At 29.4% G+C, this 27,451-nt stretch overlaps 1 protein-coding gene across 5 annotated transcripts in view; it reads left to right on the forward strand.

The window, feature by feature from the left end:
- Window positions 1–27,451, forward strand: part of LOC142320486 (uncharacterized) — a 215,431-nt gene that overhangs the window by 143,615 nt on the left and 44,365 nt on the right. The window contains exon 6 of one of the 5 annotated variants that reach the window (XM_075358323.1): window positions 19,937–20,278. The exons of the other annotated variants lie outside the window; for them this stretch is intronic. Coding sequence (XP_075214438.1) covers window positions 19,937–20,148 — 212 coding nt within the window. The 3' untranslated portion in view covers window positions 20,149–20,278. Of the gene's footprint in view, window positions 1–19,936; window positions 20,279–27,451 lie in introns of those variants that run through there. 5 annotated transcript variants of the gene reach the window in all.

Here is a 27,451-nt window from a genome sequence, read left to right on the forward strand (position 1 = left end):
ATTTCTTTTAATTATAAGTAATAATGTTGAATTAAGGTTATATTGCATTTTAGTTAAATTATTTTTAAGTATTATTTTTGTAATTATAAACCACGTGCTTTATAAATAGAGTACAAAATATGCTGTGTTCCTTTTTTATATGAGCTTGTCTAATTTCTTTTTTTACGTAGCTTTTATTTTTAGGTGAAAACTTAATAAAATGTTAGTTCACTCTCCTTGTACATAATGTACATCTGATGTACTGAGTTAAACAATATCACATTCGGTCCTTGAAATTAGTTTTTAAGTTTTCATAAATGACAAATGAATCATATACTGAATGGTTAATAAAACTGAATGGGTTAGTTCCCCATTGTTTACAGCAGAGTTATTTGTTTGGTTTTTCAGCTCTTATTTTATTTTACAAATTACAGGCAAATGTTTTTTACTGATCTTCAAGTTCTTTTAAATGTTTTGAGCATTAACAAATATCAAACAAAAAACTTTGGGCTTCCAATAATTTGGCATTAAATTTTTATTGTAGTAGTAAGAAGTCATTATATAAAAAATATATAATTTTAATATATATATAATGTGTGCGAGTGTGTATATATATATATATATATATATATATATATATACACACACACACACACGCACATACACATTTATTTCAAGAGGTTTTTTCTTAGATCCATAGTTATCATTAAATTCCAAAATAAAATACAAGTTAGTAAATACTAATGCAAAACTAAATTGCAGGGAATTTTTGATTTTTTTTCGAATGAAGTGAAGAAAAAATTCCGACTTGAACAAGCGAGCAAAGCACTGTGCCAATGCCGGGAACTGGTGGGCAAAACTGATGCGAATAATTTTTAATACCTCTGGCCTTTGTGTGGGGATTGAAGCCACCAAGAAACCTCTCACTCCGTTATTACATCCATGAGCCGGATTCACCTAAGAGGGCATGTGTGTACTCTCAAATGGGTCTCCCCTTCAGGCATCTTCGTATTCATCATACTCCAGAAAACCTGGAGAAGAAAATAAACTAAGTGTACTAAGCATTAAAGGGCGTGGATACTCATTGTGCCTCTCTTGACCCGCACAGGGGTCTGATGTCCCAGGAGCAACATTACCGCCTTCCACCCGTGCTTGTGCAGACAGACAACAGTTCCACTGTCAGGATGACCTCTCCATTGGTCCCACAATGTCATTCTTCATTACCTGGATCTTCACAAGTCTTCATGAATTCTTCATGCTAATCAGGATCTTCTACGGAAAGTTAAGCTTTCTGGCCGCCTCATCCTTTTTCTTGACAACATCAGTAACATAAGATTGTGTTATAATCTCGTTCTGAACATAGCATTTTACTAATGTTATTATCAAAACCAAGCTATCCAACCAAAAAGGTAACTGTTCTGTTCTGCGCTCAGCTACCCACCTCGAGCACTCAAACACAGCATGAATGAACATTTTTTATCTAGGCAAATACCCAAGTATCTAGCATAATGCCATCATGTATTATTGTGAGATCATTCACTTGTCTTCTACCTAAGATGACCACCAATTGGGTCTTGCTCAATGCCAGGGTGATGCCTTTGTCTGCCATCCATTCACAGATCGTGTCAGTTGCATCGTTGATTAACTCAGTTAAAGTTTTCTCGGTCCTGGCTCTCACCACCAATGCCAGGTCGTCAGCAAATGCAATAAGTTCTGCACCCTTTGGAAAGTCAATTCTTAATACTCCATCAAAACATATACTCCAAAGGATGGGTCCCAGGACAGACCTCTGGGGAACCCCACACATAACATGAAAAGAGATGCTGTCATCGCCCATAAACTACTCCATGGAGCAATCTTCCAGGTAATGTTGTATAATTTCTTCTAGCTCCAAATGTATTCTCCTAATGTTGCTACTCTAGCTCCATGACTGAAAAATGGTGTCCCATCTGACCATATTAGCATTACGAATGTCAAATGTCAAAGTCCTGCAGGCCACCTCATCGACCAAACAAATTAGTCTATTAACAGCACCGACAATGGATCCACTGATCCTGAACCCATACTATCATGCAGTCCGCTTGTTCTCTCAGTTTCCGCCTGCAATTGTCCAGCAATCAACCTTTTCAACAACTTGGTCAAGCCATTGACCATGTTCAATGGGGTCTGTACGCCAGCATGGCATCACCCATAGCAGGCTTCCTAATCAGAACAAGCTAGTCCTCCTTCATACAGGCGGTATAAAATAATTTTTTTTAAATGTTATAAACTGCCAGAAGGATGGTGCCATGTCAGCCTCAGCCACAATTCAGACAATCTCAGTAGGAACAAGATCCAGACTCAGACATTTATGAAGTTTCATCCTACTCTTAGCCTCCATCAGTACCCCAAGAGTGAATTCTGGGATGTTGTCAGCAACAATCTCTTTACATATGACATAAATATATACATTCTCTCCTGATTTGCTCTTCTGTAAGGGCAGAAAGTCTCCTACCAATTCGTTCCATAACCACTCTGAATCCACACCCCCATGGATCGCCACAGCTCTTTCCAGCTGTTCCAATTTGCTGTAAGTACAGCATTCTTGTATTGCCTTCTGACCACATGACTGACTCTAAGATTTCTCCTTAACTCCGAATCACCTCTGGTTCCAGATCTCTGCCACTGTCTTGTGGCAGCCCAGCTTACTGCTCTTAGCTGCCCGATCTCTCTCCACCAGGCATGCCTAATTGTGGAGTCTATCATCTTGGACACTATACATACTTCACATTCCACAACAGTGACATCCATAAACTACATGGGAGATTCTGTACCACACAGCTTCTCAACTATTCTTCATGACACCCGCTCTTGAAACTAGTCACCTCTGGTAGGGCTCAAGTCTTATGGCTAAAAGAACAAAGGATATCAATCTCTGATCAGAAAGACTCACCTGCTGCAATATTGACCAGTCCCTGAAGATATCCAGATGGTTTTCGGAGACCAAGGTGAGATCCATGTCTCCTCTCTCATAGGTGTACTCAATCGTTGTTTAAGCAGGCAAGTCCCAGCGCATTTGTCATCTCTGTGAATATAACACCTCTGTGATTCCTTCTTTGCCCTGCCAATTCCAGTGATTTAGCATTAGAATCACCAGCAACAACTAACACCGTGTTCCCATGTCTCATTATCAAGTCCTGTAATGCTTCAATATACTCTTCGAATTCCACGAACTATACTCTTCTATTCCACTAACGTAGTGTTAAGTGAGCAGTAGCAAGAGTAAACCATCATACCATGAACCTCTGTCCAAACATACCCAATCCATTACCACTAGCCATTAACGGTTAAGGCCATTAACTAGGCCCTGGAAGGCATATGATCACTATGCTGTCGTTGCTCACCATCCAATGTGTTTCTGCAGTAGCAGCTTTGTTAGGCTCAGACAGTAATATCAAAAACTTGTGCTTCAGAGCTATAGTCCAGCAGAGGTCAGAGACCACTCTACTCCTGTTTGTATGCACCTCATTTCTTAGGCCTACAATGCTTTGTCCCATGGTACTCCGACCCACATAAAACACATACTGTAGGACTAATACATTGGTGACTTTCGTGTTCCTCCTTACCAGAGTTGAAGCAGCACTTTGTTCAGTCAGGACCACTACATTTTGCCAAAGTGTGCCCATGTCCCCAACAACATAGCCACCTTATCTCTGCCTATCTAATATAACTTCTGCATAGAACCCAACCAATCTTTGGAGCCTATTGTCCATCATCTTTCAGGCTGCTCATTTACTTGTGATGACAGTTGCATTCAAGGTGTCATCATACAGTCTAATGAATGTTATTTTATATTTTTCTTCATATCCAATTGTCCTAACAATGGCCTCATTTATTTCATCCTCTTCTAGCAGCATGTATAGTCCAGTATATAGCAGCATGTCCTTAATATGGATAACTGTTCTCCTGGAGTCCCTTCTTTGCAGATTTACTTATAGATCAGTTACTTATTCCTAAGGGCCACTCTGAACTTTTCTGCCTGGAATACATCTTTTACTCTTAATCCTCAATTCTTCCTGAGCTCCCTGCCTCATAGATAAGATATCTCCTATCTCATTCTGGTCCATCAATTGTTTAATCATATTCAGTAAATCGGCAAATGATTTACCAGCCGACTTGACAACTATTTTGCTGTAAATGGCTTGGGGTGTGGGCCTCGTTCTGTTGCATGATCGAGCTGATGTAGACCTCACCAGAACAGGCAAATAAATCTCTACCAGTTTATTAAGGTGTTTTATTAAATACACCAATATCTTCTTAATTGTTGTTCTGACGTTATGTCTTGTTAGAAACACCACCACTCGTTGAGTCTCATCAAGTACTTTTTTGAGTGAGGATAACATAGTACCATCATTGTGCTCTCATCCTCTGAACCATTGAATATAGTGAAGATGTTTCCAAAGGAAGTCTTCTCACCAACTAGAACTGAGGCATCTTTCGTATTGTCTCCTATCTTTGTCTTCTGTTTCCTATGCAAGATCAATGCAGAACGTCCTAACAATCATTTTGGGATCTGACCACCTGCAGCCTGATGTAGATTGTAAAAATATATGATATCTTCATCAATATTGGCTGCTTTTAGTGCCTTGAAGAGTTCGTTCAGCCACCTCCAATTCAGGAGGCTGACAAGTTCATCTTGTAGAATAGAGTTCAAAATATCTCCAATCTCTCTCGTTCTCTCTCTGTGTGTGTGTGTATGTGGTCAACTCTGTGTGAGTCGCCTGAATGATTGTCGTGAGGGGTGGGAACAACTCTTAGTATGACTTGAGCTGAGTTATAGTGTGCCCCAGAGCAAGGTCCAGTTTCCCTCATAAATTCAGGTTTATATTGTTCCTGGTACCTTAAGCATAATTTCCTTCACTTGTCGTATCAATCTGACCGTATTATTTTCCTCTTCAGACAAAGGCAGCGATTTCTCTTCAGTCTTTTGTTTACCAATTTCTGCATAAAAGGCTGAACTGTGTGGGCCCTTCTGTTCCATCTTAATCACAGCTGTACAGGTCTTTGAAGCATTCTTAAGTCTCGCAGGGGTCTTAACTGAAGGCTTAGCTCCCTAGGGTGTTTTATGTGTGCTAGTTGACCTACTAAACACCGATTAGATTCAGAAGTCTTGGGTAAGGAATTTCTTCGTTTATTAGGTCCTTTCTGTTACAGAATATCAAGTTAACTTTGTTTTTTTTTACAGAAAATATCATTCACCTCCTCCCCTATAACCCTACAGATTGTCTTTTTCATTGGGACTTGAGGATCTGAATTAATAAATAAAACTAAATTGAAAGATTAAAAAATCAATAACCTTAAATTATTTCCTCATTCTAATGTCTATTTTTAATATATTAATAGGCCTTGACATCAATAGTACTTAACAATTACAGAACTCATATCTGGGATGTGCAGAATTGGGAATTCTCTCTGTTATTTCTAAAAGTAAAATATATATATTTAAGGAAAGAGAGGGATAGTAAGATTGCTTCATTTAACATGTTATAACAAGTTGATCATCCTGTATTCAGTAAAATACAGGACATTCTGTAAAATAAAAGTAATGTATATGAAAATATTTTATAAGGATTAATTTGTATATTATTCTGAAAGTAATTCGATATCTTTACTGATTTGGGGGTCTTACACGGGTGCATCTCTTATTTATGTAGATTTTTATCTTTTTTTAATTTCCAGGCCAGGATATGTTGTTACTTAGAATCTGGAAACATAACGGCACTGGAAAACACCCGATACTATACAGAGTATAGAATTGTGATGTAGAATTTATATATATACCTTCCATTTGAGAAGGTATATATATAAATTCTGTACCTATATATTCTGTATATATATATAAATGTACAAAACCTCTGCACAATTCTGAAATAGAAAATGTACGTATTATAGTTTAGCAGAGCACTCCTGCTGATGTGTGTGGAATAGGATGTTTTGAGTTTGATCTGGTGATAGTGAATAATTTAGTGAAATATATTTGTGACAATAATTATAATTTATATATAAATATATCATTTATTCTTTATATATCATTACTTTACTTATTTTTGTATTTGCTCTTATTTGTGCACAAAGCACTAAGAAATATGTGCTTTGGGCACAGAATTTTTATTTTTTAAGTGTAGTATAAGTATATTAGTCATGTAGGCTGCATTGATTTTGATCTAACTTTTTTATAAGAATTTTTTCAGTTTAGTTCACCTTTTTGTAGAACATGTATATATAAATATATTACTTATTTTTGTAAGATAGTTTTATTCTTTTCTCAGGAAAAAAGATATCTTATAAGCTCAAACATTTAAATATTGTAAATTTTTTTATATGTATAAATATAATTACATTTCAACAATGGTTTTAAATGATTTCCAACTTGTAGTGTATTATTAGAAGATATGCTTAATTTAAGAATTAGAAGTAAGTTGTAATTTTTTTGTATCGGTTTATTTCTTTGTGCTGGAACTTTAATAGTATATCATAGATTTGTACTTATATTTTGACAGAATGTTTAATATAAATTGTACATTGTTTATTTTATGCCAATATTAGTAATATTTCATATGTGTCTCATCTAAATTGCTCATTAGTTTAATTTACAATAAAAACAAAATCAAGCTGTTTTAATTACGTGAAGCAAAGCTTATTACAAAAAAGTAATTAATAAATGTACTACACCATAAAAAATGGTTTTTATTAAACTACAATAAATTATCTAATGTGTAAAATATATTTATTTGCTTTGTTCTGTTTACTGTTTGATTGATAGTTAACAAGTTTTTTGGGAATTTATTTTAAAATATTTTTCTGTTAAATTTCATTTACTAATTTTTAATTTATTTGATTCTTTTTTTTAAGGATTTTTGTTGTCAAATCAGGGCAGTCAAATGTACATTAAAAAAAAATGAAATCCTATTACTCTGTAAACATTCTTTTGTTGTTTTCTCTCCCAAAAGTAAATTGTGGTGTAATTTAATTTTTTGTTAAAACTCAGTAAATTTTAAAATAAATATTTGTGAGGACTATTCAAAAAAGAATGAGAATGATTTATTTTCTAAATACTTTAAACAGAGCCCAACTGGATACGGTTTTTTTTAGAGTAGACCTATCAGATTGTTTGCATTTGGTTCAGTGTATTTGCCATTCACGGAAGATGATGGCATCCATTGTTTTTACATCATCTTCAGAAAGGTTGTTGAGTTTAAATGCTGACCCCCATAGCTCTGATTTCAAAGAGAGAATTGTAAAGGTTAGAAATTGTTATTTAATACTTTCCCATTAGCTTTTTGTGTAGACACATCGTGTTTATAAACCACTCCACAGTAGATAAAGAATCAAAGTATTGCCCATCACAAACAGACTTTATTAACACGCAACTGTTAAAACATTTACAAATTTTTTAGACTTGCACATCCCACAAGAATCAATCCTCTCATTACAACTTATTTCATCACCTAATGTTTATTGGGTGCTACAAAATAAATGATTCTCACTCTTTGTATAGCCCTTGGTATATTTATCAATTTATTTATTTTACCCTTTTGAGAGATGTTAAGTAGAAATCACTACATCGTTATTTAATATTTAAAGTACACCTTTCACCACAATTGTCATCATTAGTTAGGTTAACTTCATTTTTTTTATGGTATGTACTAAATTCCACAGCTTTATTTTTAATAATCCATAAAAATTAAATATATATTATTTTTTACAGTAAATGGTAGGAAATGTTTAAAATGATTGTTTTGTAATTTAATATGAATGTAAACAGTTTTACAATGTCTTGAGCAAAGATTTATATGATTTCATATAATGTATTTCAGTAATGCTGTCATTTTCCATTTAACAAGTAGAAAATATTGTTTTTTATCCTAACATATTATTAAAAGTTTATACAAAATTTACAAACCATTTTTAGTACATATGGTATAGTAAACAGCGCATTTTGTTAAAACATTTGATTAAGTGCTTAATAATTATTGTAACTAATAAATATATTAATCTATATTTATTTTATAGTCTTAAGATAGTTCTGAAGTGTAGTAGAGCAATATTGAATACTCAGTAATTATAGTTTAAAGACTTTTTTTTTAAGTAGTCACAATTTGTAATTTAGCTTTATCCCATTACGCTTGAAAATGGTACAGTATTGTTTATCTACTTTTTTATAATTAAGAACATGACATTGTAATGTTGTAAAAATAGAAAACGATTAGTTGTAGATTTTTTTTTTTTACACACTTACTGTACATGAGTTTTATATTGCTGTAATTGATTTTTTTATAATAAATCTTTATACTTTTCTATTTTGTGTTTTTATTTTATTTAGATGTTTGTTTTATATTTAAAGTTTTATCTAAATCAGTTTATTGTAGTATTTTTTTACCTCATTAATTTCAATGTAACTGTGGTTAATCTGATATTTTCTGTATAATAATAATTGCTAATTGTATCCCTCCACCGCTTAAATAAAAGTTATTGCACATTTACCTCATCATTATAACTTTATGATTTTTTCCTTAATCAAAGGACATTACATTCGTTGAACAAAACATTAATTAGTGTTATAAAAATAGAAAACGATTAGTTATACATTTTTTTACATCCCTTACAGTACACCAGTTTTATTGCTGTAATTGATTTTTTTTTTACAAATAAATATTTATACTTTTCTATTTATGTTTTAAAATAATCTGTACTTAAGAATTAATTTTATATAAATCGGTTTATTGTAGTGTGCTTGCCCACATCATTATTAAATAACAATGAGCAAATGACGACTTTTATAATTTTATTACATAAGAATTATTCCAGCTGTGTGTTTCTAATCTCAGCATGGCCCCGCTTACAATGAATGCAAATTAATTACTTATTTAGTTAATAGCCATTATGAATTAATAATTTTATCATATAGAATGTGTTACGTGGTCCCAAAAATGTCCTACTTTTAAACTAAAAGTCTTTTTTAAAAACTACATCGCATGTATATTCTTGAAAGAATGTAGTTGAAATATATGAAGTAAGCAAACGGGTAAAGTATTTCCAAGGATATAATATTATATCTTGGTACTTCAAAAACTCAGAACAAGTTAAAAAAAAAAAAAAATGGATTTTAAATAGCAAATAAGTCGCTGATCAGAGCTGTCTGATGAGTATTTACCCACAAATGAGTTTATCTTGTAAAATGAAATATTTTATGAAGTTAAAAGTTCAGTTATTTTCATGGTTCTGTATTTGCAAAATGTAGTTTCTTTAACAAAAAAAAGTTTTTTTTTCCTTAACAGCATGGTACTTGAGCATATATGAAAGGACTTCCTTTGTCATATTTAATAAATTACTGATTTGTTAAAAAGATGTTTACTTCAATTTATTTTGAAATAACAAGATCTTTTTTTATGAAAGCAATATTACTCTTGTCAGTTGATGAATTTTTAAATTGTAATAGTTTTAAAAATCCTTCAATTATCTACATCCTCATTTAATATATATAAATAATTTCTTTAAATACCTCCTGGATTGTTATTTTTGTACTGAATTTATTTAGTATCTTAAAATATTTGCTATTATTTTGTACATTTTTTATTACACCCACTGTTTCTCTAAGGTGAAGCAGTAACATCTCTGCCTTTTATCCTGAGTTTACATGTTCACGTACTGGTCAACATGATATTTTTTACACCCTTAAAAGATTCATTTTCATCTGTCAGTTATTGTTATTGGCTATCAGCCCATTGTTGCTGGTGAATAAATTATTTTCCAATCCTCGGCAGAGTATCTCTGCCTTTTACTCAGATGGTCTGGATTCAAACCCAATCAGGCTTGTAATTTTTACATACACTGCAAAATTTATTTATTATCCATCATCATCAGAAGTTGTAATTGGGTCTTACACCTGTTGTTACTTAAAGAATAAATAAACAAATTATTAATACGGACTTTATTCAGTATTTTTTAGGTAGATTTCATAAGAAAGCTAACTATTGTAACGTGTACCATGATTCAACTTTGGGAAAATTTTGACATATCTTTCCATTTCACATCCCCAGACCCCAAAACCACCATCAGTTCAAAAGTTTATATATACATTATATATATATATATATATATATATATATATTCACTTTCTTGTGGAATGATAACTGTAATTTTGCACCAATCACTTTGGAATTGGTAAATAAAAATAACGACCCAAAATCTCGGTTGTTTTTTAATGGCCAAAATTGGACCATGGGGGACTTTTTCGAAAAGACAAAATATCTCAATAACTTTCTTATTAAGTAAAATATCAAATTCTTTTAAAGATCCTACTATTCTGTGGGCAAGGGCTTAAAATTTATCAAAATTATTTTTTGATATTACCAACCATTGGCCCAAAGGGTGGAAAATTTTTTTTTTTTGTATTTTGAGACACTTGTGATCATGGTTTTGTCTCACAGTTTGCTTTTCATCCACCTAGCAAATGCTATGCAGTTACTTTTTTATCTAGATAAGCATACTTATCTGTTTCTGACATGATTATTTAATAAACATGTACTAGTCTGAACAAAATATATATATATATATATATTTAGTTGTGTACATGGTTATAAGTGTAAGATTCTGTAATAACTTCTTTGTTAAAAATTGAAATGTATTCATGTTTAAATGTATATTAATGTAAAAAATTACGTTCCAAGTAGAGATGAAAAAATTTAATTTATGATGACAAAAACTAATGAGCATGTGCTACTCTTGTTGGAAATGTAACATTGCCTTTAATAATAGAATGTTGTTTGCTTAATGAATATTAAATGTGGATTATACAGTTTAATTCGATGATTTAAAGTGATAAAAATATTTTCTAAATCAGTTTAAACTTCACTTTATTCTAACATATCAATGATTTTTATTATACAAAGGATGTGAAATTTGTTAAACAAAATTGAAGGTTGTATAGTGAAACTAGAATAGTATCTTGTTGATATCTGTATAAGTTTTAGTATGTTAACATAATGGCAATATACCAGACATCTACAACATAAACCTTATGAAAATGAAGGTGTAATCATTCTTTATTTGACAGTGTTTCCTCAAGATTAGGAAAGTATTTCCTCAAAATTAAGATTGTTAAAGAACAGAGAAATCGTTTTTATAGAGCTATAATAAATTATGTGTACAAAATATTTATTTACTTGGTCCTGCAACTACAACTTGATTGATGGTTGTTTACATGTTTGGAGATTTAGTTTAAAATGTTTTGTTAAATTCCATTTACTAATTTTTAATTTATTTTGTTATCCTTCCTTTGAAGTTTTGTTGTGAAGTATATTTATATTTTTTAAAAACCTTCTCTAGTGAAACAAATTCTTTTGTTGATTTTTCCCTCCACAAGGTAACTTGTGGGCCAGCTTTTTGCCTTTTGTAATCTTAAATTATGGTGCAATTTAATTTAAATTTAAATCTCTATGAAAAAATATTTGTGAGGTCTAGTCAAAAAAAGTAAAAATGAATTTATTCTTCAAATATTTTAAATAGAGCCCAAGTGGATATAGTTGTTTTCAAAATAGTCTCCTTCAAATTGTTTGCACCTGGCCTATGTCTGCCATTCTTGGAAGCTTCTTGCATCCATTGTTTTTACATCTTCTTCAGAAAGGCGGCTGTTGAGGAAGTACTGAAAACTATGATTTTAAGTGAGGGAACTGCAAAAGGTTTCATGGAACAAGATCTGGACCATACAGAGGGTGTGATGTACATTTGGTGTTATGTCAGACCAAATATGGGCAACGATATGAAAACATATTAACATAGTGTAGTTATCAATAAGGTCGATGCAGCTTCAGATGCGTTTTTTTTTTAGGGGGAGAGGTATGCCAGGAACTTAGAAATTGTCATTTAATAATTCCCCAATGATATACAAAAGTAGTTATAGATTTCCAATTCGGAGATTATGAATTGCAAAACATATTTTTGACAAGACTGGGTTTCTAACCAGACTTTGACAGGTTGCAAATATTGCATACTTGGTTCTTTTATGGAATATTTTCTTAGAAAATTTATTGTCAGATTTTACAACTACTGATTCTATTTGTAATTTCTATTAAATAAAAGAAACAAATGTTTCCTCCTAGGAGGTATTAGAGAAGGTCAAGAACAACACTGGCCATGATTAGTTGGCATTGTCGTATCATCTGATAGTGTGTTGCAAAATAATACGTATGAAGAACAACACTTTTTAAGAAATAATGGTTCAATAAATTCAATATTGTGAAAAAATTATTCAGATAGTCAGGAAATTTATTTATCTATTATACTGTTTAGACTTACAATCAATTTACTGCTGAACAAAAATTAGTTTGTTAGATTTGATTTTAGGAATTTGTTATGCTACTTTACACCATTAAGTTTATAGAATGTTACTTGATGGGCTGTGAGAATGCAGTTTACCAACTTGTTTATTTATTTTACAATATATTTGCCTAGATTAATACAGAAAATACATAACTGGGTATTTGTATCTGGGTACAGATAAAAATAAATTAAATTTAAGTTATACAGAACATTCGTATGCAAAATGTAATTTATTTCTCACCGATCTGATAGGATGCGGCTGATCTTATAATCCAATTCACAGATAAGGATGTATTATGTTTTCTTAGTTGTTGAGGGGTGTATACTTCAATGATGCTATCTGTATTAGCTGTTTATAAAAATATACATAATTTCATTAAACTGCTGTAGTCTGTGATATTTCATGTAGAAGAAAGATTTTATTAATTTTTCTTAGGAGAGGATCTTTTTGAATTTTTTTTTAGGAATGAAATATAATTAATTAGTATTGTTTTACTATTTAGAAGTAAAAGTAACATTCCTGTTCTTTGTTTTCATACATCCTTTTTTCTAAAAGACATTTTAAACTCTTCATAAATTATAAAACTGAGCAGATTTTCATTTAATCAATGTGTAAGTTGATACAGAAACAGTGCTGTATGTCAGTTTTTTCTTCTTTACGTGCTTTATTATTTCATTTAGTTTTTATATCACATTTGTATTGTACTTTATATGAAATCAACAATGATTCAGGAATGGTTGATTTTAATCTGTATTGTTAAGTTCATAATAACTTATTAAGCCTAACTTTGAGATTCTGTTCACAGTTTCCTCACCATCACTGGTGATTAGTGGTCAGGAACATAATGAAGTTAACATTGTTACAATAACCCTTTGGCTCTAATTTGGCCTATTAATCTTTTTCAGTGTTCTTCAGTTCACTTTAAGTTCATTGATTTCTTCTCTTGTATGCTTTTTACTTTATGAATCCTTAAAATAAGTTGTTTAGTGTCAGTCTAGAAAGCAGACTGGCCACATTCCTTTATTGATCTGATCATCCTTTTATTTTTAAAATTACCTGTTAAGTTTTCTCAAATATAATGTTACTGAATGGTCTTGAAGAATGCAGGATTCCCTTTGAACTATTTTTTTTAGTGTAGTTATAATGGAAATACTATTGAACAAATTTTCTTTAACTGGTATAATTTGCGAACACACTTATACTAAAGACTGAAACTTTTCTCTGACATTTAAAAAAAATGTGCTATATGATCAACAGATAAACTACTTAAATAAATAATTAACTAAAATTGGGTATCTTTTCCTAATAAAAACAAGTTATACAATGGAAGTTTATACAAAGTTGGTTGTCACTTGAATTATATCATGTCCAATTTTGTCCTGTGTTAAGTAAATTTTATCTTAAAAGAATATAAAATAAATTATCACTGATATTTAAAAATAAATATTATCATAATTACTCACTCTTTATATCATTTATGTTTATTGTAATCAGTTCTGTATGGAGTATATTTGGGATAATTATATTTTTGGGTTAGTTTATATAATCAACACTTATACAGCAAACTCCTTAAGTATTAATGCATACAAAGTCATTTTAACATATTTTTGCTGGTATTTCAGCTTTTATAAACACAAAGGTGGTTTTGTATCTGTCAACAAGCTGATGAATTTTCTCAGTTTTCTTATTCAGATTTTGATTTAATATAATTATTGCATTTTTCATTACGGCCTACTGCAATAATAAATTTTTTGTTCCTACTATTTTGCTAATTGTAAGTAGTAGCATTAAGTATTACATTATATAAGTAGCATTTATCCACCAATGTTTAACATAAGTGATTTTTGAAACCGGTTTATAAAAAAAACCCTGATCAGCAAATCCACTCCAGTTGATGAAAAATATTTATTCAGTCACAAATACACTTTTGAGGCAACAAATAAAAGTATAATATGGATAAAAAATGTTCTACAATTTAATTTTTTTTTCTTTTAATTTTGAATGGGGTCTCATCTCCATTGTTCAGAATCCATTTCTTATCTCATATTATAGTATATTAAAGAATTGTAATGGATCAAAATGTTGGATACCAATTTTTTTTTGCTTTTCTCAACATTTTGAAGTTCTGCGAGCCCAAAAATGCAACAATAAAATAGGGCTCAATTCTGCATGTCTGTGTGTGTGTACATACTCATACATGTATTTATATATATATTAATTCTATTAAAATAAACCATATAGAACAGAATATTGAGATAAAATATATGTCATACCTTAATTTTATCATGAAAGTACTTTCACCATATCATGCATCCTTAGTCTTATTGAAATATTTAATTAAACTGCACATTAAAAATACTAAAGTAAACCATGTATGTGGTGTAATGTTTGTTACATTACTGTAATATTAAAATGAAAATTGTGTATTAATTTATTACATGAGTGCTGCTATATAGTACAGTTTTTATAAGACTATGTCCGTGAAACACCGTCTAATGGGTTATCAAATTGAAATTTTGTTTTTATTTATATATGTAATATTTTTCTGATATATTTAATTTTTAAATGTAATGAATGTAAATAAACGTATGACATGTAAATAAGGTGTAAAGTCTTGTACAGACTCAAACTGATCATACCTGAGACATGTGGTTAATTGAACCCCAACCACCAAAGTACACCAGTAGCCATTATCTAGTATTCAAATCCATATTTCCACTATCCACTATTTATCCACTATTTTTTTCTAGGATTTGAACCTCAGAACCTTCAACTTCAAAAACAGATGTTAAACAACTGATTTGTGACAGTTAACACTGAACCAGCCTGGTGAACTTATCCTGTACATAAAATACATTTTATTTATTGTTATTATTTATGTATTAATATAAATTATAACTATTTCTGTTTTTTTTTTATAATTAATTGTATATTTTATACCACTCTGATAAGGTTTTACCATAGTTTCCTTTGATCCATCCAGTCAAATACCAGGGCCTTTTTTTATTTATGGAATAGTACACCTATTCATTTCTGAGGTGATCATGTGATGTGTGATTTATGTTCTGATTTGAATAAAAATTTTATTATCTTTTTATAATCAAAAAAATTAGAAAATTGTTAATAATAAATAAATAGAAAAAAATATGTACAAAATTACTAACTGGAATATATTTACTAATATGGTCATTGAAGTTTTTCATATATTTGTAAGTGTAATTTATGAACAGTGAATTTTAGTAGTTTAGCATAATAAAGATATCTCTCATTCGGAATGTTTTTAATATATATAATACAAATGAAATATTTATTCTTCCTAACTAATTATAGAGTAAAAAAAAAATAAGGTAAATTCACTATATATTGTGTTGCATTTGGTGATTTATTTTACAAATTTTTAACAGTGTATATATTTATGTAAATACTGTTCTATTTTGAGCTTACAAAATTGTAGTGGTTTATATATGTTATGTGAAAGTTCATTTGATTATTTTTTGTTCGCTATTGGTGTTTCAGTATTACTATTTCCAGAAATTCTGTGATCGGGTGATTTTAAGTGAATTATTATGGTAAGTAATGTTAATAACTTATAATTTCGAAATTATTTAAAGACACTTGATATTTTCAAGTATCTTTAAACTATAAAACATTAAATTAATTTTTTTTAAATAAAATAAATTAGGTTAAACTATTAATAATAAAATTTATTGTTACAGGCCTATTTGTTGATGGAAATGAGATGATGAACACAAACAACCTGTATGCATGTAATTTATGCAACAAGAAATTTAGACATAGACCTAATTTAAGTGCTCATATGAAATTGCATAAGGGTGAAACTGAATGTTCATTATGTCAGCGGAAATTTGCCACGTTACAAACTCTTCAGAATCATACAAGACTACATCATAATTTATACAATTTTAAATAAATTAATATTACATCATTCTTGGTTACCTTATATTTTATGATGTAGTAGTTACACATAGTTCTTTAGTTTGTTGTTTTGTTAAAGAATAATTAATAATTCTTTGGTTTTATAAAACTAAATTAGCCTATTATATCTGGAAAAAATAAATAATTTAAACCATTAAAATCTCGCTGATAAATCATATAAAATTAAATATATTTCAATTAAGTAAAGCCAGTAAATTTTTTAATGGTTATTTTATTTATTTTCCAACTATAGTTCCTTTTATGACTAGGGATGGATGCAGAATTTTCATGAGTGAGCTGTAATTATGTACATATAACTATAATTGTAGAATTACAATAAAAGTTAAGTTTTTTCCACTTGCCCTGGAAAGGTAGAACATTCTTGCTAACGAGGTTTGTAGGTAATTATAGATGGTTGATTTGTAGACATTAAATGCACATCTACCTGTAATTATTTTTTGTAGATTTGTGTATTGAATTAAATAAAAAACTCTAGACTAATCTTGAATAAATTGACCAGTAAATATCAGTTTTGTATATTTCCTTTAAAAATGTATGTGTACATACATTTGGCTAAATCAAATTAGGTATATATTTAATTAGGCTGATGAAATTGAAAATTAATTTAAAATGGATAAAGATTGAGTAGTTAAAGAGTGAATATGTAATTAATAATGCCATTACTATATATATATGATGAAATTTTTTCTGAAGCCCCTTAGAGAAATATGCCATTTGCATATGCCATGTTATAGTCTGATTTTATTATAAGTTAATGCATATAATTATAATTGTATGTAGTGCATCATTGCTAGAATTTTTTTCTTAGTGAAACCCCTGCAGTAATGTTTATTTTTAGGAATTCATTTTGTACAAAATAAACCACTCTTTTTACATGTTCTTTGTCACTATCACTTTTGTTTAGCTTATTTAACTATTTAAAGTAAAAAACAAAAATAAAAAATAAAAATGACAAAAACTTATCAAAAAACGTTCAGCCCTCTTGTTTCATATTCAAATACGTGACAGAAGCCATCTGTCTTGTGAGTTTCTCATTTCATAAAGCTTGTGCCACACATTTCATCAAGAGGTAAATAGATTTCTCAACATATCAACAGCCTGCTGACAAAATATTTTATATCTTAAGGTTCAGAATTTTAATAGTTGTCCAACATAATTTTCTTCTGTTTCTCCTGTGTTTTTTTTTTTGCATAGAAAAAAGCAACTTCTTATAAACAGATGAACATTCATTGAATTTAAGAAAATCTGCAAAAATACATCCATTTTAACTACCATTATTTTTTCATTCCTGGAATATGTGCATAAATGACCATCTGACCCCTGTCAGGATGGTCTTGAATAGTTGAGCACGAAAACATTACCAATCATTTGAAATTTCATATTTTTATATAATATATGAATATATATATATATATAAACCACCAATAAAATATGTCTCAGTATTCTGTACTGGGTGGTTTATTTAGTAAAATTTAACAGTACAGAGGAATAATATGAATCTTAAAAAGATTAATTTCAGTAAAGTAATATATATATATATATATATATATTATAAAATATATTTAAATATTATATATATATATATATAATATTTTCATTATGTATGGCTTTCATAATATTATTTTAAAAACTGTTTAATTTTGCTTAACATTGTTCTGTTCATTGTTCATCTTGTGATTTTTTTAGTTGTATTTGTTGTCGGTTTGTTAATCAGTTGCAACTTTTCACTTCGAAATTCATATTATGACTACAATTATAGAAGTAAATGTAATGTAAAAGTAAAACTACAATATTTTTTTATTTTTTTATAAGTAAGAATGTTTATTTATCTATATTTTTTATTGTATACTTATGATAATTTTAATTTTTAATCTATTAATTATTTTTAACATCTTAACAGTTTCAAAAGATTTATTTCTTGTATTTTTATATAAATTTTAATATTTGTAATGATGTAAGGAAAAGAATAATGGTGTTTATATATGTAAAAGAAATGTTTTGTTAAATTTTGTTATTTTTATAATTTTTTTAAAAATATCTGTTTATTTTTAATATTAATAAAAACATATTAAAACTCTTGCTATACACTTTATTTATCTAATGCATTCCTTATCCTAAACTTTGTTATTGACAAACACATTTTCATGACAGTCCAAAGAAATGTAGATGATCTGAATACAGATAACTGACCTTTTCAATATCTGTTGTGATTGGTAAAACAGCAATATTTAATTACAAATGAGATTTTAATAGAAAAACTAATTTATTTGTTCAACACAAAAAGTAAAATTAATAGATGCAATAAACACTACTACATTGTTCTTTAAATCATCCTAAAACATTTTTAGACTTATTTTTTAGATATACTCTTAATTTCATACTCATTTACGAAGATAACATCATTACTACACCTTTTACAAGATAACATTTATAATTTTTTACATATATCAATCACCTAGTGATAAAAGATAATACATCTTTTGAGATTTATCTTTTAGCCTGAGACACTCTTTAGTCTTCATTTTTAATAGTACAAGTAATAATAATAATAACTATTATTAATGTAGTGATTAAATAATTTAATATGAAATAAAAAAATAAGATACTTAAAAAGTACTTAATTTTTATATTAAATAATAAAAATCAAGATTAAAGATTAACCATGAACTGAAAGGCATGCCATAATTTAATTTTCAAGTTCTGTTTTATTCCTAAATTAAGTTGTTCATTTAATAATATTGATTTTGGTTATCAGTAACAGTATGAGCAGAAGTTATTCTTCATTTAGATATAGTCAATTAAATTTTTATAATTCTTATGTATTTTTATTATAGCTGCACTTAGTTAAATAATGTACCTAGAAAGTAATCATGATTGAAAACAACTGAAAGTATATAAATAATTAAAATTATTTTTATTATGCTTTAACAATTAAAATATACTGCCTATCCATATGCAGTAGATTTTGGGTTCATACTAATATTGTTTAAAATCTTTACATATGTCTAAAATTTTCAGTATTCCCTCAATTTTCAGAAATATTTAATTTAGTTTAATGAAATTGAAGATATAAAAGAAAATTCGCCTTTACTTACAAAAATGAAAACATTGACATTTATCTATTCATTTTAGGGTCTTACATTATTTATTAGCTTAAAACTGAAGTCAAATTGCGATAGCCATTGGGGATAGCATTAGCAAATTCCCTTTATTTGAATGAATGTTTTACGCTGGTCTGTTATTATTCTGTAAATTTTACTATTAATAATTTACATTTTAATTTATACTTTATTTACAATTAAAAAATTATTTTATCATAGTTAACTAAATTGCTTTATTGTTGAGTGATTTTTAAGTTACTGTGATGATAAATCAGGTGTTATTCTCAATTAATTGTGAAATTTATTTCACAGAAATTATGAATTGTCATAATAAAACTGCCTGACATTTTCAGATACGTCGACTGTTATCAGTGGTACTGTGATAAAATATCTCAAATGTGAAAATTGATTCTTTAATTTGTTATTCATATATTATGTGTTGATAATAACTGTAATACATATATAATATAATACAAAATATAATGTAAATAATTTTAATCTGGCTGATTACACTGACTGCGCTCTGCTCCTGTTCCAGGCTTATTCGGAGCAAGCAGGTCTGGCGCTGGCGACAGGCCATTTTCATGTTCGGTCTGTGGCCTACGCTACAAGTATAAGACTAATTTACTTGCACACAAAAAAAGTCACACTGGCGAAACCAAGTGTCCAATTTGTTTCAAGATTTTGAGCACCAGACGAAGGCTACAAGACCATTTCCGAATGATTCACGGTCTTGAACTTGTGAGCTAATTTGAAAATAATTTATTGTGATTATTGACTGTATTGTTTATTATATGCCATATTATACTATTTTATTCAAACTGTATTTAAAAATAAGTATTTTATTTTGTATATAAATATGTAAATTTAATAACTGTATTCTGTGCTTTTAAATTATGTTACCATCATTTTATATAAAAACATAAATTAAATTTTTTTTTCTTTTTCATAACAAATTAATAGAAAAATTAAGTTTTTCTAAGAATATAAAAAGAATTTCAGCCAGAAGATCAATTATTTACATTATTAATTAAAAAAAAAAATATTTTTATGTTTTATTTATCTAGTGTAATTAACATTGTGATGATGTTATTCAGTATTGTGTTTTGTAAGTTTTTGAATTCTGGTCTGTGAATTAGTTGTTTTATACATATTCTGTAGCTTTTTATATACTTTTTTTGTTTTTATAGCTATGTTGTATATATAAATATAGTAAAGTACCTCCAAAATTAACAGTTTATTTTCCAGTGAGTATTATAAGGTTTTTAAGATGTAATAGGGCAGAGTTTATGTACACGACTACTTTTATTTTTTGTGTGATTATGTAAATATGGATAAATAAAATAAAATGAAGTATATATCATTAGAACCGGTAGATTTTGTGAATTTATTACTTTTTATCCAGCAGCCTCAGTAATTATCATCACGGAAGAAACTGTACTTTTCTTAATAAGGCGTGATATGACTAGCATTTTTTTATTATTAACATCTTTATATGAAATATTTGCTAACATTTTCAGTTAGGCCATCAGATTAAAAAAAAATTTTAATCACTTATACATATTGTTTCAAATAATTACCTTTTATTTTATTATATTGATTGATTTACACATCACATAACACAGTTTCTTTATTTAATGTCCATAGGTAGCCACAAGACTTGGAAATAAAATTTGACCTCTGACTATTGGTTCACGTAGCCACATTGCCAGATGTGACTTAAATGTCACACACCAGTCAAATTGTTAATTAAAGAGAGTAGTGTAATGTTTTAAGTAAATAAATAGTCTACCAGCTCACTGGGAATTCTGAATTTACCACTAATATTTATTTAAATATTTAATAGTTAGCTGTAAGTTTTTAAATGAAAACAGTTTATATTGCTATTGCAACAGTTTGTTTTTATTAATGTAAATACTAAATGTATAACCCACTGGGTTGGTCTAGTGGTGAACGCGTCTTCCAAAATCAGCTGATTTTGAAGTCGAGAGTTCCTGCATTCAAGTTCTAGTAAAGGCAGTACTTTTATACGGATTTGAACACTAGATCATGGATATACCGGTGTTCTTTGGCGGTTGGGTTTCAATTAACCACACATCTCAGGAATGGTCGAACTGGGACTGTGCAAGACTACACTTCATTTACACTCATGCATATCATCCTCTGAAGTAATACCTGAACGGTAATTCCTGGAGGCTAAACAGGAAAAAAAGAGATACTAAACATATAAGTACTTAAAAAATAACAATATGAAGCATAATGTAAACTTTACTTAAGTAATGAAAAAGAAACTGCAAAACATTTCCTATATTTTGAAGTTTAATTAACTTTTTTTTTTTGTTTAAGCTAGGTTTTATTTTTTTGAAAATATCTTATTGGAATAGTCAGCCATCTGAAAAAAAAAGTTTGAAAGTAGTGTTTTCTATGAAAAAGTTTATATTTACATCCGTAAGCTGTTTTTACACTTGCCTTCAGTGACCTTATTCATTTTGATTACTTTCGTTTTCAGTTAATTTTAATATTTTTATTCACTGTAGGTGCTTGTTATGTACTTATTAATATTTTCCTTTATCATGCAGATTTGAGGGATTTTACTGCATTCTGTTAATTTTTTTCTTCAGTGTCATCTTTTTGTTTTGAATAATATTATCATTATATGTAATATACAGTATTTTATCATTATATGTTATGCCTTACTGTAGTGATTTTTACAGGATAGATTTATTTATTTTTTTGTAATTACATACAAAATTATATATTTTTTTGTTTATGTACAAGATATTTTATTTAAAACCAACTTAATATCGATTGGACTGATAAAACTAAGTAAAATATTCAGAGAGTTACTGTGTATGATTATATGTTCGTGTAATTCTGTATTAAAAAATGTTGTTTTAAATTTAAAAATAACTTTTATTTTTATTTATTTATTGTGTGGGTGTGTGTATGTGTGTGTGAACATGCAGCATAAGAGATGGTGTTTTTTTTATGGTAGATTGACAAAATCAATGAGTATGCAGTTCCTGAGACCCTTGAGTCATAAGAACTTCTTTACTGGATCTGGAAAAAGAAAAACCCAAATCACAAACGTTTGGTTGGCAAATACCTTTTAACCTGGGGGAATTGTTTTTCATCATTTATTTGAGCTGTAAAAAGTTTTTTCATCATGTCCTTTTTCCATAACTTATTTATATATTTCAAAAATTGTTTAGATCATGCTTTGTTAATGATATTTAAGTTGTATTCTGTTATTAGATTTTAAGAAATATCTTAATTAGTAAACCGATTCTCGGTTTCTAAGATTTTTTTCTTTGATTGTATCTGGACACAATAATGATATTGTATTCTTGCAAATTTAATAGCTTTTTCAGTGTCTTTTTCTTGTTGTTCTAATTACAATGGCAGTTTGTATGACTTGCTGTTTGCACCAATAAAATAAATAAATATAAATATTTATTGGGGTAAAATTTGATTATTATGAGAAAAACAATGAAAAAACACATTTTAAAATTTTGAAGGTAGATAAATAGAAAAATGAACAAGATGAAAAAATAAAAAATAATAGTAATTGAAATCCATCTTGCAACTTCTTTTTGAACATTTTTCAAGAACAAGTAAGTCCCCTTAATCAGTGTGTTTTACATTAGTCCATTATTATAAATTAAATTGGGATGAAGTTTAATGAAATAATGAGAAAAGAAAAGTTCTAAAAAAAGTATAAAAAATTTACAAATGATACCCAAATAAACATTTAAACCAAGCTCAATAACATGGTTGCTTGTAAATGCTGATCAGGTATTTGTATCAGTTGTATTTTTGTCTGTGTACTAACCATAATCACAAATTACAGTATTATGACAGCTTGAGTTAAGCTAGGACTGAAATCTAATAGCTTGGAATAATCAGTATTTACAATTATAATTGGTATTTAGTCAAAAATAAACTCATCAGAAATATTTGATAAGCATATAAAAAACAGTGTTTTTTATTTAATGTGTCCTGTGTACAAATTTGTGTGGTTTTTCTATTATTTTGATTATTATAATATCTTATTATTCTTATAGTAATAATATTTATAATATTTTGATTAAACCTCATCAGCACGGCCTACATTAATAGACTAGTAAGTAAAATCACACCAATAATTTCAGGAATTTTTTCTGATACATTTCATTAGATAAATATGAAAGTAAAAACAAGATATTTATAAATATTTGATAACATTTAAAACAACTCAAAGAGTTTAAAAAAAATGAAGTATGAATAAAATATTTTTGTATGAGTAAATGAGAAAATTATTAGGTATAACTAGAAGAAAAGTAATAGGTTAAGCCTGTGCTGAGGGAAATTTTAGTTGTTGCAGCAGTTGGAAAAAATCAGGCCACTATAAGAGAAAAGGAGGATAAAGGATTGTTTGGAAAAAATTCCAATTAATTATAACCTAAGAAAGTGGTATTGGTTAGAATTACTTTCTCTGAGAGTAAGTGTTCATTTTACAGCTAGTCCCTATGGTGAACAGAAAAAGATATCACTTGTAGGGCTGATTTTCACTTGTATTTTGGTGGGCTTGTTATACTGTTATGTAGTAATATATTTGGCTTGATAATGAAGGCAATTGGAAACCACTTCACTTCTTATTTCTCTTGATTGGTCCAGCATAGAATGATTGTTATTCTTGACAATGGTTATTTTATTTTTACACTTTATTTCTGATTCATGTCAGGTCACTTCCATTTCAGTTATGATACTTAAAATAATCAGATTTGCACATTATCTAATAACTGCTTGTCGTTTTACAAGGGTCGTCCTGAAAGTAGAAACTGCTTTTGTTTTATAACAGATTTATTGTATTTATTTTAATTTTAATATATGCATCGTAATCTATGTTTTTCAACTATTTTTTTTTTCACATAATTACCTCGTAAATTCAAGTATTTGTCAAGTCATGGCACTAGTTTTTGTATGCCGTCGTCAAAGAAATCTGCTACCAATCCATTTAGCCACTCACAAACAGTTGTCTTGACATCGTCATAACTTCCTTAGGGTGCATCCCAAGAGACTCCTTCAATTTTGTAAACAGGTGGAAATCACTTCAAACAAGACCTGTACTGTATGGCATATGATCAAAAACATACCATCCTTTGAGAAATTCACAAGTTATTTTGTAGCACGTGGATATTCATTGTCATGAAGCAAACACACTCCACAAATCAAAAGATCACGCAGGCGATTTTGGATTGCAACAACAACAAAGTTTCATTAGAATTTTTGAATAAGAGTAGCATTAATTGTCTCTACACGAGGCATAAATTCACTCAGTAAGAATACATGGCCATCTCAAAAAATGTAGGCCTTCACTTTGGATTTTGAAAGTGTTTGAATTTTTAGTGTAATTATATTAGTGACTGATGTTTACTTTCTTGTGTGCAGTGTGAAACCCTTGCTTCATCACCAGATACCGCTCCAGGAATGACAGAGGAGCAGACATTCTTTTTTTGTGATTGTCAATATTATTTTTGAGATTTATCAAGTATAAATTTTATGGTAATTTAGATTATCACTCACAATCTTATGTAACAGAGTTCGTGAACATATAGAGATTTATCACTCAGTTTGTCTACATTAAGCACCAGTTCTCTTTAACATATCTGTCAATCCACCTTTCAGCTGTTCAGTAGAGAGTAGGGCGTCCTGAACGCTGCTCATCATGAACATATGTTCTGCCTGCTGAAAAGACTGCATTTCCTTCTTTTATTACACTGTCACCATGTGGCAGTAATTTGACAATGAATTTCTACAAAACAAACACCTTGCGTATTCAAAAAACATATGACTGATTGTACCTCACAGTCAGTGAGATTTTCAATTGTTTTATTCACTATAAACACATGCAAAATCACTTCATGTCACAGTACAGCTAAAAAATTGCATTCAGCACTAGCAGAACAACTGAGATCAGCTGGCCTTGACCCATTGTTATGACTGAAACTGCACGCATGCAATGTGCAAACGATTCTTACTTTCTGGATGATCATATTATATGTGTACTAGCTATTAATCTGGTATTCCTTCATGCATCAGTGTTTATTTCCCAGAAAGGAATCCTTGTCAAATTAAAATAAATTTTTCATGTAAATATGTTTCAAATTTGGTTTCCTTTCCCCTGAAATCTTTATGAAGTACATCCCCAGGCAATAAGTCGCAATAAAGTGTTTCTGCAAATTGATGTGTGTTGGCTGAAAATAGTAATGATTACAAAAGGCATCAGTCATTAGATTGTAGAACAGACCAGATTGAGGATGTTATCTCAGCCCAGTCGCCGATTAGTTGACACATATGTGTAACTCAGTTTAAAAGTAGAAACTATGTTTCAGGAATATACATTAGATGTACAGCCACTCATTGTAAATTTTTTGGGGCAAAATGACTTTATGGAAATTATTATATACATATATATATATATATGTATATAATTTTATATATATATATATATATGTATATAATTTTATATATATATATAAGGAAATCATTCAAGTTTGTAGTGAAAAGTGTTTGGCATAAAACTATGAACAACTCGGTTTGTGCATTCTCTCAAGTGGTTCAAAGTTGTTGAAGATCAACCTTGTCATCTTGTTTCGATTGAGATGAGTTTTTTATTTAAGCTGACAAGTAAGAAATAATTCACAGCAGGCAACTTTTATAAGGTGTTTTAATCCTCGCAGTTAGTGCCTAAACAACTGGATGAGGAAATGAAAATGGATTAAATGGTTTTTGCTTGCAACCTTCCTCTCTGTATATTGATAAAGGAGAAGACTTGTTTAACAAAATTGTTAATGGGAAAGAATCTTGGATACATCCCTACCAACCTTAATAAAATTGCAATAATTCAGTGTAGTAGAAATATACTTCATCTTTGTACTAGAAATTCAAGGTTATGTCCTTAACTATAACTTTGTTTTTACAGTGTTATAGGATACTGAAGGAAAGGTAATCCATTTCTACAATCAAAGTAAAGTAAATGTTGTATTATACTGTGAAGTTCTGTTTATGCTTCAAGTTGCAGTTGAAAAAAAATGTATATGCCTAGAGGAATACTGATTTATTATGATAATGCTGGACTTCGTTAGTTTAATTAACCAGGAGGCAATTGACTAATTTGGGTGGAAACTTATTCAACATCTGGCGTACAGCTCCAACTAAACCTCAGATGACCTGTTTAGTTTGTTTAAAACTCAGCCGCCAGCAATTTGCATATGATAAAAATTCTGAATGTGATGTGTAAGTATGGATGAGATAACAGACCTTATGATGATGTTTTGCAGTCATTTTCCAACTGTGTATGAATTTGAGAGAAAGGAACCAGCTATTGATTGATTCTAACTCATGTTGTAGAGTATTTAATTATTGTTGTCTAGATTTAATGTAACTGTTGTGTGGGAATAAAGACATTGGCTTTAGGTTGAAAAAGTTGCTTTTACATACATAACCCTTGTCTATTACCCCTGAATAGTTAACTATAATATTACAGGTAATTTACGAGAGATATCTCTAAAGTAAAGACCGCTGGGAAATTTCTGTCCTTAAGGTTGGCAAATCTGTGTTGTTCATGGCCATGCCAGTAGTGTAGCCTCTGCATTGTTTTCTGTAAGTTGTAGCATCTTTGATTACGTTTGAGTTGTAAAATGAATAGGCAAATCAATGATGCCGCTAAATGTGAAGTCATATGTTTTTTAAACCATCAAAACATTAAGCCAGCAGAAATTCATAGGCAGTTGGTTGCTGTGTACGGTGATAATGTAATGAATGAAAGAAACACCTGAAAATGGTGTGAAAGGTTTAGAAATAACAGAATTAATGTGTGTGACGAAGAACATTCGGAGAGGCCCTCGATAATCACTGAGGACTTGCTGAAACGTTTGAAAATCAGAAAACCAGAAAAGATTGTCGTTCAACGATTTCCAATCTGTCCCTTCTTTTTCCTGATGTTTCAAGACTGTTACTGGTCACATTGTTCATGACCATTTAGGCTTCAGAAAGGTTTGTGCATGTTGGG

Source organism: Lycorma delicatula, chromosome 2 (genome assembly GCF_047948215.1).
Source record: "Lycorma delicatula isolate Av1 chromosome 2, ASM4794821v1, whole genome shotgun sequence".
Lineage (NCBI taxonomy): Eukaryota > Metazoa > Arthropoda > Insecta > Hemiptera > Fulgoridae > Lycorma > Lycorma delicatula.